The following is a 17,431-nucleotide window of genomic DNA, read 5'->3' as shown; positions in this document are numbered from 1 at the left end:
TCTCTATTCTTGGGGCCATTGTTTTAAATATAGATCCACAGTTCTTGACTAAACTTCTGCAACAATGTATTTCCTAACTGATATTGATTTCATTTTCTTTTCTCTATAATGATCCTCTATACTACACCCATACTATCTTTGCAAAATACAAACTTGATTATATTGTTCCCCATCACCTAGAAGGTGAAATCAAAACTCCTTAGCTTAAGATTTTTAAGAGTCTGGCTCCAGAGAGATAAAATCCCACATATATAGTTAACTGATTTTTCAGTAAGGATGCTAAGACCATTCAATGGAAAGAAAAAGAATTCCTTCAACAAACGGTGCTGGGACAACTGGATAACCAAATGCAAAAGAATAAAGTTAGACTCTTACCTTGTACCATACAGGAAAATTAACTCAAATTAACTCAAATGTATCAAAAACCTAAATGGGGGGGGGGGGGCAAAAACCAAGCAAACCTAAATTTAAGAGCTAAATCTATAAAACTCTTAGAAGAAAATATAGGGGAAAATCTTCACGACCTTTGATTTGGGAATGGTTTCTTCATACCAAAAGTATAGGCAGCAAAAGAAAAAAATAGATAAAATTGGATTTCATAAAAATTAAAAGTTTTTGTGCACCAAAGGGTACTATCAACAGAGTGAAGAAACAACACACAGAAGAGAGAAAATATCTGCAAATCATAAACCTGAAAGGGGTGTAATGTCTAGAATACATAAAGAACTCCTACAACTCAACAAAAACCAAATAATCCAATTAAAAATGGGCAAAGAATTTGAATAGATCTTTCTCCAAAGATAAAAATGACCAAGAAGCACATGAAAAAATATTCAACATCATTAATCATTAGAGAAATGCAAATCAAAACCACAGTGGAGTACCACTTCAGACCCAGTACAGTGGTTATTAAAAACAAAACAAAACAACAAACAAACATGCTGATGACAATAAAAGGAAACTGGAACCTTTGTGCATTGCAGGTAAGAATGTAGAATTGTGCAGGCACTGTGAAAAATAGTTTGGTGCTTTCTCGGAAAATTAAACACAGAATTACCATATGACCTAGCAATTCCACTCCTCTGTAAATACCCAAAGAACTGAAAACAGATTCAAACAGATACTTCTACATCAATGTTCAAAGTAGTAGTATTATTTACAATAGCCAAAGGTTGAAAACAATTCAAGTGTCCAACAACAGATAAATGTATAAACAGAATGATACACATTCTATCTCAGAATGATAGAGAGAGAGAGAGAGAGAGTAATATTATTCAGCCATAAAGAAGAATGAAGTTCTGATACATACTACAACATGGATAAACCCTGAAAACATTATGCTCAGTGAAATAAGCCAGACAGAAAAGGACAAATATGGTATGATTCCAGTTATATGAAGAACTGGAATAGACAAATTCATAGAGACAAAAAGTAGAATACAGGTACCAAGGGCTGGTATATTGCCTGCCTAATGGGTACAGAGTTTTTGTTTGGATGGTAGAAAACATTCTAGAAATAGATAGTGATAATGGTTATATATCATTGTGAATGTACTTAATGCCATTAAATTGTAAATTTAAAAATGGCTAAAATAGTATTATTTTTTTAAAGAGGGAGGAGGAGAGGGGCAGAGGGAGGGGAAGAGAGAGAATCTTAAGCAGGCTCCATGCTGGGCTTGATGTAAGGCTCGATCTAACAATCCTGAGTTCATGACCTGAGCCAAAATCAAGAGTTGGACACTTAACCAAGTACCCCCAAAATAATACATTTTATGTTAGGTATATTTTACATGCCACTCCCCTACTAAACTACCTGACCTGTGAAGGTACAACAGACTTTCAATCTTTCCTGGTTTCATTTATGTTTCTTCTCTCCTTATCTCTAAGTTTGGTGAACTACTCTTCACGCATTAAGATTCATCTTTAGTAAAAAAAAAACAAAAAACAAAAAAAAAAAAAGATTCATCTTTAGTGAATTCTTCCTTTCTTGACTTCCTGAAGCAGTTAATCAGTTATTCCTTTGTACTCTCAACAGTTTGTAAATAGTTCTACTATAGCATATAATCATGCAATATGGATTATTTCTCAATGTGTATTTCCATTACATTGAGTTCCTTAAGGACAAGTATTGAATCTTATCTTTCTATGCCCAGCACCTAGCACATGGTAGATACTCAACTTTCCCAAATAAATAACTTATGCATATAACATGCTTTGAAAAAATCAGAAAGCACTATGTCAGTAAAAGGACTTATTTCATTTTACCTTTTGTGAATTTATTTATTTAGGTCCCTCAAACTCAACTCTCCTAAATTTGTACTTTTTTTCAAACTAACTTCTAATCTTCTAACTTTCTAACTATCTTAGGTCATAGCACCCCCATTAGCTAGGCTACACAAACCAATATCAAGGGATTCATCTTTGAATCCCCATCACACATCAAATGTATTATAAAATCTTAATTCTATTTCTATTTCTTTTTTTTTTAAGATTTTATTTATTTATTAATGAGAGACAGAGAGAGAGACAGAGAGATAGAGAGAGAGAGACAGAGAGAGAGAGAGAGGCAGAGACACTGGCAGAGGGAGAAGTAGGCTCCAAGCAGGGAGCCCAATGCAGAACTCGATCCTGGGACCCCAGGATCACGCCCTGGCCAAAGGTGGCGCTAAATCATTGAGTCACCCGGGCTGCCCTCTTCTTCTATTTCTATGCTTTAATGATCCAGTGTTTCTCCATCAAGTTGCTATTGGCATTTGAAGCAGGACAATTGCTCATTGTTGGGACTCTCCTGCAATACAGAACATCTACCATTCCTACCTCCATGTCTAAATGCCATTAATGTTTCCCTGTCATTACTGTTGACAAAAATGCTCCCTGAGGCTAGTATTGACTAGGTTAAGAATTGCACTATGCTTAGTTGAAGACTGTTATCTCTTACTTAGACTACTAAAAAAATTTTATTTTTTAATTTTTTTTAAATTTTTATTTATTTATGATAGTCACATAGAGAGAGAGAGAGAGAGAGAGGCAGAGACACAGGCAGAGGGAGAAGCAGGGTCCATGCACCGGGAGCCCGACATGGGATTCGATCCCGGGTCTCCAGGATTGCGCCCTGGGCCAAAGGCAGGCACCAAACCGCTGCGCTACCCAAGGATCCCACTACTAAAAATTTTTTAAATAAAAACCTTATCATTATTTTCCCTACATCTATTTTTCTTCCCTCAATCAATTCTCTATTCTGCCACCAGAATAAATGTTTTAAGCTCAGTTTGATCAAGTAATTCCTCTACTCAAGACCCTCAGTGTTTCTGGTCTTAGGAGAAAACATTTAGTCTTTTGCCATTAAGTGTGTTAGCTGTAGGGCTTTAATAGATATCCCTTATAAATTTGAGGAAGTTTCCTTCTATTCCTATTTTGCTTAGAATTTCTATCATAAATAGGTATTAAATTTTGTTAAATGCATTTTCTCCAAGGATATACAATCTTACCAATTTTATTGAACATTGTACTGGTGATCCTAACCAGTGCAGGAAGGCAAGGAAAAATAAAATAAAAATCATCCAATTGGGGAATCCCTGGGTGGCTCAGCGGTTTAGCACCTGCCTTTGGTCCAGGGCGTGATCCTGGAGTCCCGGTATTGAGTCCCACATCGGGCTCCCTGAGTGGAGCCTGCTTCTCCCTCTGCCTGTATCTCTGCTTCTCTCTCTGTGTCTCTCATGAATAAATAAATAAAATCTTTTTTAAAAAATCATCCAATTGGAAAGGGCAGAGGGGCCCCCTGGGTGGCTCAGTTGGTTAAGCATCCATCTCTTGATTTTGGCTCAGGTCATGATCTTAGGGTTTTTGAGATCAAGCCCCGTATCAGGTTCCACATCCAGTGTGGAGCCTGCTTGAGATCCTCACCCTCTCTCTCTCTCTCAACCCCCCTTTGTTTCTCCCCCAACCCCCGAAAGAAAGAAAGAAAGAAAGAAAGAAAGAAAGAAAGAAAGAAAGAAAGAAAGAAAAGCTGTCTTTATTTGTAGATGACATGACCATGCACATAAAGAATTCTAAGGAGTCTACAAAAAGAGCTACTACAAATGAGTATTATGGCTTTTTTTTTTGGATTAGGGTTAGGTAGGCTTTAATCCAATATGACCAGTTTCTCTATAACAGAAAACAGAATTAGGGAAGAAAACACCATATGAAGTGACAAAGACACACAGAAATATTGGGAAGACAGCCACAGAAGATGGAAACAGAGACCAGAGTTCTGCTGCCATTAGCCAAGGAACACCTGATGTTATCAGAAGCTAGAATATTACCCCTAGAGGTTCCAGTGGGAACATGACCCTGACAACACCTTAATTTTGGCCTTCTGTTCTCCAAAACTGTAAGACAGCATGTTTTGTTTTGGTTTTTTTTTTTTCTATTTTTTTCAACTTTCTGTTGTCTTACTTATTTTTTTAAGGATTTATTTATTTACTTTACAGAGACACTGAGAAAGAGAGAGTGGAGTAGTGGCAGAGGGAGAGAATCTTCAAGCAGATTCCCCACTGAACAGAGTCCAATATGGGACTTGATCCCATGACCCATGAAATCATTACCTGAGCCCAAACTAAGGGTAGTAGGCTTAACTGACTAAAGCACCCAAGTTCCCAAGTTTCTGTTGTTTTAAGCCATTCTGTTTGTGGTACTTTGTTATAGCCCTAGGCAACTAATACACATTAGTGAATACTCAAAAGTTATTTAATTTGTTGGTGAGATAACTGCTCTTACATAATATTATATAACTTATTTTATATATACAATTTTAGATATTTTTTCTTTTCAAAAAAGATTATCTATCTATCTATTGATTGATTGATTTACTGGGGGGGGGGGGGGAGTGGCAGGCGCACACACAAAAGAAAGAGGGCAGAGGGAGAGAATCTTCAGACTCCCCGCTGAGCACAGAGCCTAATGTGGAGCTTGATCTCACAACCTGTGAGATCATGACTTGAGTCAAAACCAAGAGTCAGTGACTTAACTGACTGAGCCACCTAGATGCCCCTAATTTTATATATTTTTAAATATAGGTATAAAATACTGTGTAGCAATATAGTTTACTGGGAAAAGCAAGGGTTATTGTAATCAAACAGACTTGAGTTTTGTTTTGTTTTGTTTTTAAAGATTGTTTATTCATGAGAGACACAGAGACACAGGCAGAGGGAGAAGCAGGCCCCTGCGGGAAGCCCAATATGAGGACTGGATCCCGGGACCCTGGGATCACGACCCAAGCCAAAGGCAGGTGCTCAACCGCTGAGCCACCCAGGTGCCCAGACCTGAGTTTAGAACTCTGCCTTACCTTTCTTAAGCCTCTTTCTTTACTCATAAAATGAGGAAGATTAATGAAATAAAATATGTAAATGCCTGTCCAGTACAGAGTATGACATTCAGTAATGTTGGTTCCTTTCTTTCCTGGGTACATTGGTTTAGTTAGTCTTGTTAGTATTGTTCTCTTTAAACTTGCAATATTAAACTGACAAAAATATATTGAGCACTTACTCTATACTAAAAAGATCTTTGAAACCTGTCCCCGCTTTTCTTTTTTGTCCAAGGTTCCCTGTAGGCACAGACTAGGTTTGCAATAATTTCAGTTTCCACCATGGCTTCAAGGTTCTCTGATTCCTAAATAACTTGATCTAGCTTTCTTGCCCTATTTTTTCCTGGCCAGATAGCTCCTCCTTTGAACAATGTTACCTCAGTTAACTTCCATGTCTGATTCTTTGTGGCAAACTAGGTCCTTCCCCTAAGGATGAATTCAAAATTTAATCTACAGTAAGCCTTCTGTATTTAATATAAAATGATATTTGCCCCTTATCATTTCAATACTGTATGTCTAATTTAAATTCACCTTCGGGCAAAATTTCTTCTCATTTGATGATTAACAAAGGCCTCATCAACTAACATTTTTCACTCTTACACTTGACTCTTTTGAGCATTTTATACTGATCTGTCCTGTCCTTCCTTGAACTTTTTATCCCTTGGCTTCAATAACACCTATCCCTCTCTCATCCTATCCCTCTCCTATTCATGTTTATATATCCTGTGCTTCCATTTTTAACCCTAATTTAATTTCTTTATTCATCAAATATGTTTGAGTTTCTATTTTGGGGCAGTACCTATGCTACATACTGTGGATGCAGCAGTGAACAAGAGAATGGAAACAGATACAGTGGACATGATTCTACAGCTTATAATTGAGCAGGGAATATGAGGGGAAGATCTAACCCAATATAAGGGTTTTGGGGAAGACATTCTTGAGAAAGAAAGTTTTAGCTGCGTCCTAAAAAAAGATGAGGCTTTAGTGAGATAAAGAAAGAGAGAGAGGTTTGGAGGAATAAGAAGCTTGGAAAAGATGAGAAGACTTCTGAATGGAAGACGCTGCATGTTTCAAAGCACAGAATAGGAAAAACCATGGAGTGTTTGAGGATGTAAAAGTTTGGTATGTGCAGTGGAGGGAACCAAAGGGAGAATAATCATATTTGATGCTGGACTGCAAGGCTGGAGTCAGACTGTGAAAAGATTTGTAGGCTATGTTAAGGGCAATAGGAAGGCACTGACTAGCTTCTTCACCTCCTTTTGTGACATGCTTAATTTTTATTTTTAGACAACTTCACTGATGTATAATTTACATATACTTAAAGCGTACACTTTGATGACTTTTGATAGCTTTATACATCCATGTAACCTCCACTACAATCAAGATAGAGAATATTTTTACCACCCCCTCAAAGTTTCCTTTCATCCGGGGCAGCCTGGGTGGCTCAGCGGTTTAGCACCGCCTTCAGTCCAGGGCCTGATCCTGGAGACCCGAGATCGAGTCCCACATCAGGCTCCCTGCATGGAGCTTGCTTCTCCCTCTGCCTGTGTCTGTGCCTTTCTCTCTGTCTGTCATGAATAAATAAATAAAATCTTTAAAAAAAAAAAAGTTTCCTTTCATCCCTTTGTCATCCCTTCCTCTACCTCTGGCCTCAGGCAACAATGGTTCTGTTCTCTATCACTATAGATTAGTTTCCTTTTCCTAGAAAACTATATATATACTTTTTTTTCCTAGAAAACTATATAAATGGAATCCTAAGTATGTACTGTTTTATGCTGGGCTTCTTTCACTCAGCACAATGGTTTTAGGATTTATCTATGCTGTTGGGTATATCAGTAATTCATTCTTTTTTATTGTTGAGTAATATTCTACTCTACAGAAATTTATCACATTTTGTTTATCCATTAGCCTGCTGATGCACATTTGGGTTTTCCAGTTTGAGACCTTTATGAATATAGCTACTATGGATGTTTGTGTATAAACTTTTTGTTGTGATCATGTTTTTATTTCTCTTGGGTAAATACCTAAGAGTGGATTGGCTGGGCCATATGGTAGGTATATATTTAACTTAATAGAAACTGCTAAGCAGTTTTCCAAAGTGGTTATACCATTTTATTCTCCCACCAGCAGGAGATGAGAATTGTAGCTGCTCTACATCCACACTAACACTTAGTATTGTCTTTTTAATTATAGTCATTTTATGTACAACATGATGGGACAACTCTACATTATGCTATGCTCATCACAGGTATAGCTCCCATCTGACAAACAGTGCTATTGCACTACCATTGACTGTATTCCCTATGCTGCACTTTTATCCCTGTGACTTAATTCATTCCATAACTGGAATTCTGTACCTCCTAATCCTTTTATACCCATTTTCCCTACATGTTATCTTCTTATTATTGAGTTTTAGGAAGTTTTTATATATTGATACAATTTTTCTGTCAGTTAAATATATTGTGAATAATTCTTCCAATCTGTGTCTTGCTTTTTCTTTTAAAAAACAGTGCTTTGGGGGGCATCAGGGTGGCTCAGGTCATGATCCCAGGGTCCTGGGGTGGAGCCCCACATCAAAGAAGTAGGCTCCTTCTACCCCCTCCCTCTGCCTGCCTTTCCCCCTGCTTGTGCTCTCCCTCTGTCAAGTAAAAAAATTTAAAAAATCTTTAAAAAAAAATTAAAAACCAAAATAGTGTTTTTTGAGTTTTTAATTTTGATAGTCCAATTTATCAATATTTTTCTTTATGGTTCATGCTTTTTGTGTCCTCAAAAATCCATTTCATGAGGGAATAGAAGGCTAGCTGAGGACAAAGCACAAGCTGACACCCTACAAATGATCTGTCCCTCTCCTCCACAGATGGGATGCATGTAACATTCCTTAGGCTAGCAATCCTTGTCATTCCCTGGCTTGTAGATGCATCACTCCAGCCAAGGCCTCCATCGTCTCATGGCCTTCTTTCCTTTGTGTCTTTGTGTAATCATGTCCAAATGTCCTCTTATAAGGATACAAGACATTGGATTAGGGTCCACATTAATCACTTGGTACCATCACTATGGACTATGAAGAACCTATAGGAAAAGATTTAAAATATGGTCCTTCCTCAAGGAACTTAAAATTTTGTTGAAAAGACAACATTAACATATAAGAAGTTACCAGTGAAATACAAAAAACAAAATCAGTGTGGTTCAAACGGTAAAGGTAGTTAGTGTATAGGAAGGAAAAGCAGGCTCTGGGGCAGAAGTCCCCGACATAGATCAAAAGCTGGATAAAAGATAGAATATATACACAGAAAAGAGGTAAGGTACTGAGAGTCAAGCAACAGGAACAAAAGTACAAAAACAGGAATTAACATGACACAGAAAGGCAGGTGGGGAGACAAAAGTAAACAAAACATGTCTGGATAACAGTTTGAGTTAGGAGAGTGGGAGCAAAAGGTAGTTGAAGCCACTCCATGGAAGACCTTAAAGGTTAGACATCAGAATTAATACAGTGACATAGCCACTCTGAAAGGAAGGTTTGAGGAAAATCAGATGTGCTTAAAGGGAGGAACTGACTGAAAGAAATAGAAACTGGGGGAATGAGAATACCGCTGTTTTGATTTTTTTTTTTTAAGACTTTATTTATTCATAGAGACACACAGAGAGAGGGGCAGAGACAGAGACAGAGGGAGAAGCAGGCTCCATGCAGGAAGCCTGACATAGGACTCAATCCCAGGTCTCCAGGATCACACCCCAGGCTGCAGGCGGCGCTAAACCGCTATGCCACCGGGGCTGCCCTGCTGTTTTGATTTCAATCAAATTCTCTATTCTGCAACCAGAATGTTTTTTAACTCAATTTTATCAAGGAACTCCTCTGTATGTCCAATCAGAGCATAAGATGCTAGGAATCAAAGATTACACCAAAATTTCTAATCTCAGTCTTAATAATGGTTGCATGGCGAAGAAGATATAACATATAATATGGAGAAGAAGTATGAATTTTATATGGTTTATGAATAATTTGAGGTCGCAATTAAGTGACAGCTAGAACTTGGCCAGATTATGACTAGTGAAGCAGGGGCAAAGGCAGGAATTATCATGTGCATATTAGAAGAACTGTAGGAGGCTGATCCTCAGATCACATTGGGAATGGCAGGCTCTGGGAGTCAGCTAAGAAAAATATAGGAGGTGTCAACTAAGCCTAACTAAAAATGGACCAGGAAATAGGGGAGGAAAAAAAAAAATCAAACAATAAGGGGCAAAGGGTGAAGCAGTTATGCTGGAGGTGGGACCGGATCAAGGCAGGAACTCTCTTCATCCTGGAAAAGCAGGATGTAGCTATGGAATAATAATAGCTAATACAACACTTATTGAACCTACCTTTCTTTCTTTTCTTTTCTCTTCCTTCCTTTCCTTTTCGTTTCTTTTCTTTTCTTTTTTTAACATATGGTAGGCATTATCCTGAGCATGTTAATAAATTTATTCATGTAAACTTTATAAGAATGAGAGGTAATTATTATTGTCCTCATTTTACAAATGAGGAGAGTGAGGCACAGAGAAGTTAAGTCATTTGCCCAAGATTACACACATCCTAAATGGCAGCACCAGGATTTGAGTCCACAGTAATAAATGTTAACTATGTGCCAAGGTTTTATACACACACCACCACATACTCTCTCTGACGATATTTTTTGGGGAAAGACAAAAAATGTAGTATGCTTCCCATCCTTCTTCCCATCCTCCTTTCTGGCACATAACCTTTTTCCTATTTAACCAAAGGTATATACTGCCTCAGGGAAGATTGTAGTTGTTAAAGGCAAAAGAGATTTTTTATTATTCAGCTCCAAACCTCAAAAAAATGCTTGCTTGCTTGCTTTTTTTTTTCTTTTTTTTTTTTTCATTTGTAATAACACAACAATTTGGAGGAGGACTGTCTCTACATTCTAACAGCTCCTTTTAATTATCAAGAACTTGACTTGGCTCATGTGGACCACACAGCTGTAATATAAGATACATGCACGAAGAATTCAAGGTCAGATAAATGTCTTACACACAGGAAACAGAAAGGTCCTTTCTGACAGAAAGAGGAAAGAAAGGCATTCTGTATGTCATAGATTCCTCCTTCTTATGGGCTGAACTGTGTTCCCCCCAAAATCCATATATTGAAATCTCAACCCCCAGTACCTCAGAATGTAACCTATTTGGAATTAAGATCTTTAAAGAAGTGATTAAATAAATTGAAGCCAGTAGGGTGGGGCCCTAATCCACTATGACTGGTGTCCTTATAAGAAGAGGAAAAACCACTAGGGATTCCTGTGCAAAGGCAGGAGGGGGGGGACAGACTCTGCGATAACAAAGGAGCAAGAGGGCTGCCGGCTACAAGCCAAGGAAAGAGGCTCCAGAAGAAACCAATCTGCTGCACTTTAACCTTGGATTCCCAGACTCCAGAACTATGAGAACATAAATTTCTGATATTTTCAGCCAACCAGCCTGTATTATTTTGTATGGGTGTCCTAGCAAACTAATACAACCCTCTGGGGGAACTCCTTTAGGGGGATGGTAAATAAGATAAATATGAGGAATGTCACAGAAGTGGGACTTGCTTCTTACTTCCCCAGACAACTTAAGCTCCCTTAAGTTATTTCTGTGTTCTAACAACTCAGGTAACAGAGGTAACAGACTGAAAATGGCAGGACAGTATAATAAATTGGAAGAAGTCCAATATTACCTTTCTGATTCCTAGACTTCCAAAGCTCATCTGACAGTAGCAGTGAGCACACCTAGCATCTAGATCTTCGTCTCTAATACCATTTTCCTATAAAACGAACCAAGTCTTCTTCGAGAAATTGCTAATTCTAGGACTGGGGCACAAAATATACAAGATGAGCCTGAAGCATCTTGTATGGCCAGAAAGGAAGAAAGGGACATGTCACAGCAATGAGTATTACATCAAAGGGATGTAAGAGGCACCTCAGAGAGCTCCCAATGGTCAAAGTTGGAACAATTTGAGCAAAAAAATAAGTGGCAAAGGATTACAACCTGAAGTATAAAACAAGTATCCATGAGTCCACACTAATATAAATAAATGATCAAGTAAATTAATAAATGAAGGAAAAGAGACAAAGGTCCACACAGAAGAATTTTAAATAATTTATACAAATACTCTGATCTTAAAGAGATGGAGTATAGCTCCCACTCATTAAGTGTGGACTCCACATAGTAACTTCCTTCCAAAGAGTAGAGTAAGGAAAAAGAGGAAAAAAAGAGTAATTTTCTGGTAGAGAAACATGACAAATACTACCTCAAGCCAGGTGATCAAGGTTAATATCAACAATGATAAGTCATTTTGAGAGATGTATCACTAATATGATATGATAAGGATGACACTTTACCTCGGTGATCTTCTTCCTCAATACCATAAAAACCATAATCCCAATCGAATCCTGAGAAGAGCATCAGACAAATCCCAGTTGAGGGATATCTGACCAGTAATCCTCAAAACTGTCAAGGTCATCAAAAACAAAGCCTGAAAAACTATCACAACCAAAAGGAGCCTCCAGAGACATGATAACTAAATGTAATGTGGTACTCTGGATGAGATCTTGAAACAGAAAAAGGACATTAGGAAAAACTGAGGAAACTGGAACAAAGTACGGACTTTAGTTAATAATAATGTATCAATAGGGATTCATTTAACTATGACAAATATACCATACTAATGTAAGATGTTAATAATAGGAGAAACTAGGTGTGGAGTATATGGAAACTCTCTTTGCAGTACTATTTTGCAGTAATTCTATATATCTAAAATTGTTGTAAAATAACAGTTTTACTCGCCAGAGTGAGTGTGGCAAACAGGGGGGAGGGTTAGAGGGAAAGGGGAAAGAGACACCCATTAAGCTGGAGCTGGAGGAGGGGCTTGATCCTAATCCTGAGAGACCCAGAGATCGTGACCCCAGCCAAAAACCAAGAGTTGGCAGTTCAAATGACTGAACCACCCAGCCATCCCTAAAAGTTTATTTAAAAAAAAAGAAAAATATAGCCTGAGCAAAGACTGCCTTGACAACACCTGCTACACATATCCTAACTAAAGCAGCTCAGCAAGGCAAAGGGATTTTTAGTGCGAAACATCTATCCGAAAGACAGTTGTAAATGGGGGGTGATGCCTCCATAGGATCACGGTTTCGAAAGACTATAAAAGAAGTACCTAGGGGCACCTGGGTGGCTCAATGGTTGAACGTCTGCCTTCAGCTCAGGTAGTGATCCTAGGGTCATGGGATCAAGTCCCCCCCCCCCCCCATCAGGATCCCTGCAGGGAGTCTGCCTCTCTCTCTCTCTCTCAATAAATAAATAAATAAATAAATAAATAAATAAATAAATAAATAAATAAAATCTTAAAGAAAAGAAAAGAAGTACCTAGTCAGGCATCCAAACACCACCATTGATACATAAGATAAAAACCCTGAGAACCACCAAAACCACATGCAGATCTGAGGTCAGTGCCCACATTGCCTTGGGAACATATAAAATTTAACCTACACCTCAGACACTACCTACCGCGACAATGAGAATATTAATAGGACACCTTAGGATGCAGTTAAGGAAATCTAACTTGACTGACTTAAACAATTAGGTAAATTTTTTTTTATCTCACATAACAAGTGCCAATATCCTATTACAATATTCTACTCTATAATCTTCAGTGCCTCAGCCATTCCTTAGCTAACTCTCCCGGCACTTTTGTAGTCTCCATTTCAGGTATCACATGCAGGAGGAACAATATCTGACAGAAGAAGATCATCTCTTCAAGTGAGACTCTGGAAAAGCACCTGTCAAGTATTTTGCAGAATGTCATTCAGTTGGAGTTTGATGCTTTCTCATGATTAGACTGGGGATTTTTAGATTTGGGATAAGAATACTAAAGAGAAGCAAGTGCCATTCTTTTAAGGAGAAAGGAAACTCCCCCTCACAATTCATCAGCCACATCATAGTCCCCTTCCTAAATTAATCACTAGGAAGAATAATGAAATTACCATAATCAGTTTAGACCAATCAGGACTTAGCCCTGAATCACAAAGGGAATGATATATACTAGACAAAAAAGGGCTGGTCTGCAAAAATAAAGCATATGTGAATGGACAATGAGCAGGCCACCACCAGTGTCTGTAGGTAAAAACCCTAAAAGGCAGAGCCTCTACTCAAGAGACTGCATTAAATGAACAAGCCTGTTTTAAAATGAAAGAAACATTTTTCATTGTGCAATTTACTTCTCCTTCCTCTAACACTATCACCACCCAGAGGGATTTTCAGATCAGTTATTGAAAATAAGAAAGTTTCAGGCTTTGTTTTTTCTACAATATGATTTGCAATGTGTCAAGTTCGATACTTAAATATCTCAGATCTGTACAATATCCAGGTAGGTACTGTGATCCCCATTTTACAGATGAGAAAATGACCTCAAAGTAGTTAAATAAGTTGCCCAACATCACATAGCTACAAACTGAGTTAGAATTCTAAGCTATATCTCCAGTCTTCAAAGCTTGAAATGTTTTTTAAGCTACCATATACTTACTCTCCCAGATATCAATGGAGTAGCAGCAATAAAGGAAACATCTCTGAAAGATAACTTTCATCTATAGCTCCTCTAGACCAAGGCTACCCTCCCTATAAACAGCTCAAAGCCCCCTCCTTAGCCTCCAAAAGAAACCTGCACAAGTACTCCAACAAAGATGTTATAGCTAGCTCAAAATATGGAACTAACATACAAGTAAGATTAGATTTGTGAGCCAGTTGCATAAATTATCCAAACAAAAGTAGTTAAGATACCTAGGGCAACATTTCCCAAACTAGTGTGCTTTGCTGGATTCTTCTCTAGCATGATAACAAGTAGGCCATGAAAATAGTACTCTGTGATCAAATTAACTGAGAGACTAGGCTAAACAAAATTAAATAGGCTTATCAACCACAAGAGCCTTTATACACTACCAGGCATTATAAATTCCAAGAAAAGCATATTCTACTTATAATGTTTAGCATTTATCTCCAGAAAAGAAGGTTTTCCTTTTTAATCCTGACCACCTATAAACAATTCCTAGGAGAGTATTCTGTTTTAACACCATTTTGAGAAATACTACCCTAAGGCGAAAGCAAAGGCCCAAGAATAGAGTTCATTATTAAGGGGCTGGAGGCAAACAAACAAACAAATCCAATAAAGAATATAGTGAAAAAGGCAGGAAGCAAATCTGGAGAGTTCAATATTATAGAAGCAAGAAAGGAGATGACTTCTAAAAAGAGACAATCAACAGAACCAAACTATCAAGAGATTAAACAGATTGAGAGTAAAAAATTGTTCAGATTGGACTAGGAAAACTGTCACTTGTGACCTCTGAGAGAATAGCTTCAGAAAAGGGAAGGAAAGAAGGATGTGCAGGCAGAATTTTAAAAGAGTAAGATGGAAATGATAAAAAAAGTAGATGAAGCATTTCTAGATGACCAATAATTGTGGTTTACCAGTGAAAGTAAGAAAAGTAATTGGTTGGTTGGGAGAAGGCGGTATATAGAGAAATGAAAAAAATTTAGAATGGGTGCACCTGCACCTGGTTAAAGGTAAAAGTGAAAATATACCGAAAGAAACTGATAGTTACAGATCATTAGATGGAAGAAATGAAACCTAGGGTATTAATGACTAGAAAAAACATATCTCTCAGATTGGAGAGAATTTGAATAGACCTTATTTTAATACCCCCAAATTTCATAGATTTCTGCCTACTCCACCCAGGAGAATTTTTCAGTCTTTAGCGTTCAGTGTGTAGCATGTGTATAAGTTTGCTGATTTGTTGCTCCTCTCAGAGGACGTCTATGTTGTGGGCAAAAGGAGAAGGTTATAGAGCAGCAATTACCTGAGGGTCCCAACCTGTACGAAAATAAGAAGTCAGGTGGAGGCAGATAACAGTAAGGAAGTTGGAGCTGATGGAGATTTTAACTTATAATGACTTAGGGATGAACGATTTTGATGCAAAACTACAACTTACAGTATGAACATACAAAAAAGTAATGTGAAGATGACCAAAGAAGGTTCCAGAAAAAAGGAATCTACTTAACCCACTCAGATCTTTTTCAAAACTCTGCCATACCAACAGAAGTTGCATAAGTCATAAACTAATAATGTAACTCCAATATGCTGGAGAGAAAAAAGACTATTTAGTAGCAGGTCTAGTTACAGTCCAGCTTTAAACTTTTTAAATCAAAACTTTGTATGTTTTCCATCTACATAAAATGCCAACCCCAAGAGCTACTTAGGCATGAAAATTTTCGCTTTTATTTAAGAACAATAAGGACACTGACATGAGATTCTGTTGCTTAGGACATAATCATAAATTCTATCTTTTAGGCTAATTTCATTAATTCAAATTGAGTACATAATTTTGGATTAACTATATCTAAGTCACAAGTGTGGCCCATATATGGCTCCAGAGTCCATTTATCATAACATTTTGAACACAAAAAAGGCAGTAACATCGGATTCTTCAACTGTTTAATATATCAACCTACAGAGTTCAAGAAAAGTCATACTGCTTAAAAAATATATATAAGTACCGGAGTTAGAGGAGGCCCCAGTCTTTAAATAAAGAAATTAATATTGATCAGTGTGCACGGAATCCTTATTCCAGATCTGTGTATCTGTAAACCCAAGGCAGCCACATAGGCCAGATGACTACTACTGCCAGCTCAGCAGCTGAGCTTGGTGAAAAGGCGGCATCCACACACACAGGCCACTCTTGAGAACCAGAACTTATGGCCAGTTTCATCTGGTAGATCCTGGAGAACGTGGCAGTGATAAACCGGGAAAAGTCTGACAGAAACAGGATTGTTGGCGGTAAGGGGGGGCCTCTAGGGCTGCAATCCTGGAAGGCATAAAGCAGCCGCGGCGGGCTAACCCCCCCAACCCGGGGCTGAAAGAAACTATGGAGGTTGAGAGGGGAGGGGAGGGCTCGTCCTTACCTTGTCATCCTCGCATCTTTTCCCCAGGCCCTCCCTGGCCTGCAGCCGGCTGCTGAGGCGGCCGTAGTCGGCCTCCTTCTGGTCGATCTGTTTCTTGTGCGAGTCCACCAGGAGCAGGAGGTCTGAATTGCGTTTCTCTAGGCGCCCGCGGGCCACCTCGGTGCGCTGGACCTGGCCCTGCAGCTCGGCCACCTCCTCCTGAAGCAGGACGTGGCGGGAGGAGATACTCCAGTAGTTGAAGGCGAGGACCGCGATGACCACCAGCAGCACCACCAACACGAAGGAGGGCAGGCGGCCTGCCCGCCGGTTAGCTCCGAAACCCACCATGGGGTCGAACTAGCTGTGCCCTCGGGCCTCGCCGCCGACACCTGCGGGCAGAAGCTCAGGCCTTAGCAGCTGAGTTGCCTGGGGGACGCGGCCCCAGGGCCGGCCGAAGGAGGAGGCGGGCCAATCCGCCAGCCGGCTAGCCGGAGAAGGGGGCGGGGCCGCAAGCCGCAGGCCCCTCCCCGCCCCCCCTCCTCAAATCCGGTCAAAGCGCGTTCCCAAAGCTTCGAAAACGACCCTGCACCCGCCGGGTGGAACCTGGAGAACCCAGCTGCCCGCACCGGGAGCCCAACACCTCAGGGTCGGGGGGCGGGGAAAGGTGCCGGAAGGGGGCGGGTTTAGCTCTGGCCCCGCCCATTGGCTGGGTCCGGGTCGCTTAGGCGAACATTGCCTAGTTTCCGCCGACGCCCCCTCTTCTCGCGAGAAAGTGAGTTTCTCTCGCCCTTTATATTCTTATCTCGCGAGTGTTATCGCTACTGGGAAGTGTTGTGTTGATTTTGGTGCTCTGTATTAGCTCTTGCACCTGAATTCGAATCCCTTCAGTTTTTACCCCCTCGGTTCCCTTGACCCACGATTTAGGGAGTGCCAGCCCTACCTTGAGAGTTTTTTTGTCTTTGAGGACATCTGCGCTGCGACCGTTTTGTAGGGAAAACAGTAGGTGAGCTGAGGACAGAGAGGGCGACTAGTAAAGTTTCGTACTTGATGCAGTAAAAAGAGATTTTCTCGTTTGTGCTAATGATGTGGAGAGTAAACAAAAAAGACCATTAAAATAGCGGTGCCCCAA

General features: G+C 39.4%; 1 protein-coding gene across 2 annotated transcripts in view; it reads right to left on the bottom strand.

The window, feature by feature from the left end:
* The window catches only part of GOLM2 (golgi membrane protein 2), a 104,118-nt gene extending 87,052 nt beyond the window's left edge, over nucleotides 1–17,066 (bottom strand). For both annotated transcript variants that reach the window (XM_025998624.2, XM_025998625.2), the window contains exon 1: nucleotides 16,324–17,066. In XM_025998624.2, the coding sequence (XP_025854409.1) occupies nucleotides 16,324–16,650 (327 nt within the window). In that variant the 5' untranslated portion in view covers nucleotides 16,651–17,066. The remainder of the gene's footprint in view (nucleotides 1–16,323) is intronic.
* Between the last annotated feature and the right edge of the window lie 365 nt (nucleotides 17,067–17,431).

This window comes from Vulpes vulpes, chromosome 15 (assembly GCF_048418805.1).
Source record: "Vulpes vulpes isolate BD-2025 chromosome 15, VulVul3, whole genome shotgun sequence".
NCBI lineage: Eukaryota > Metazoa > Chordata > Mammalia > Carnivora > Canidae > Vulpes > Vulpes vulpes.
The sequence above is the reverse complement of the archived record's forward strand: the minus strand, read 5'-3'. Positions and strand labels throughout refer to the sequence as shown.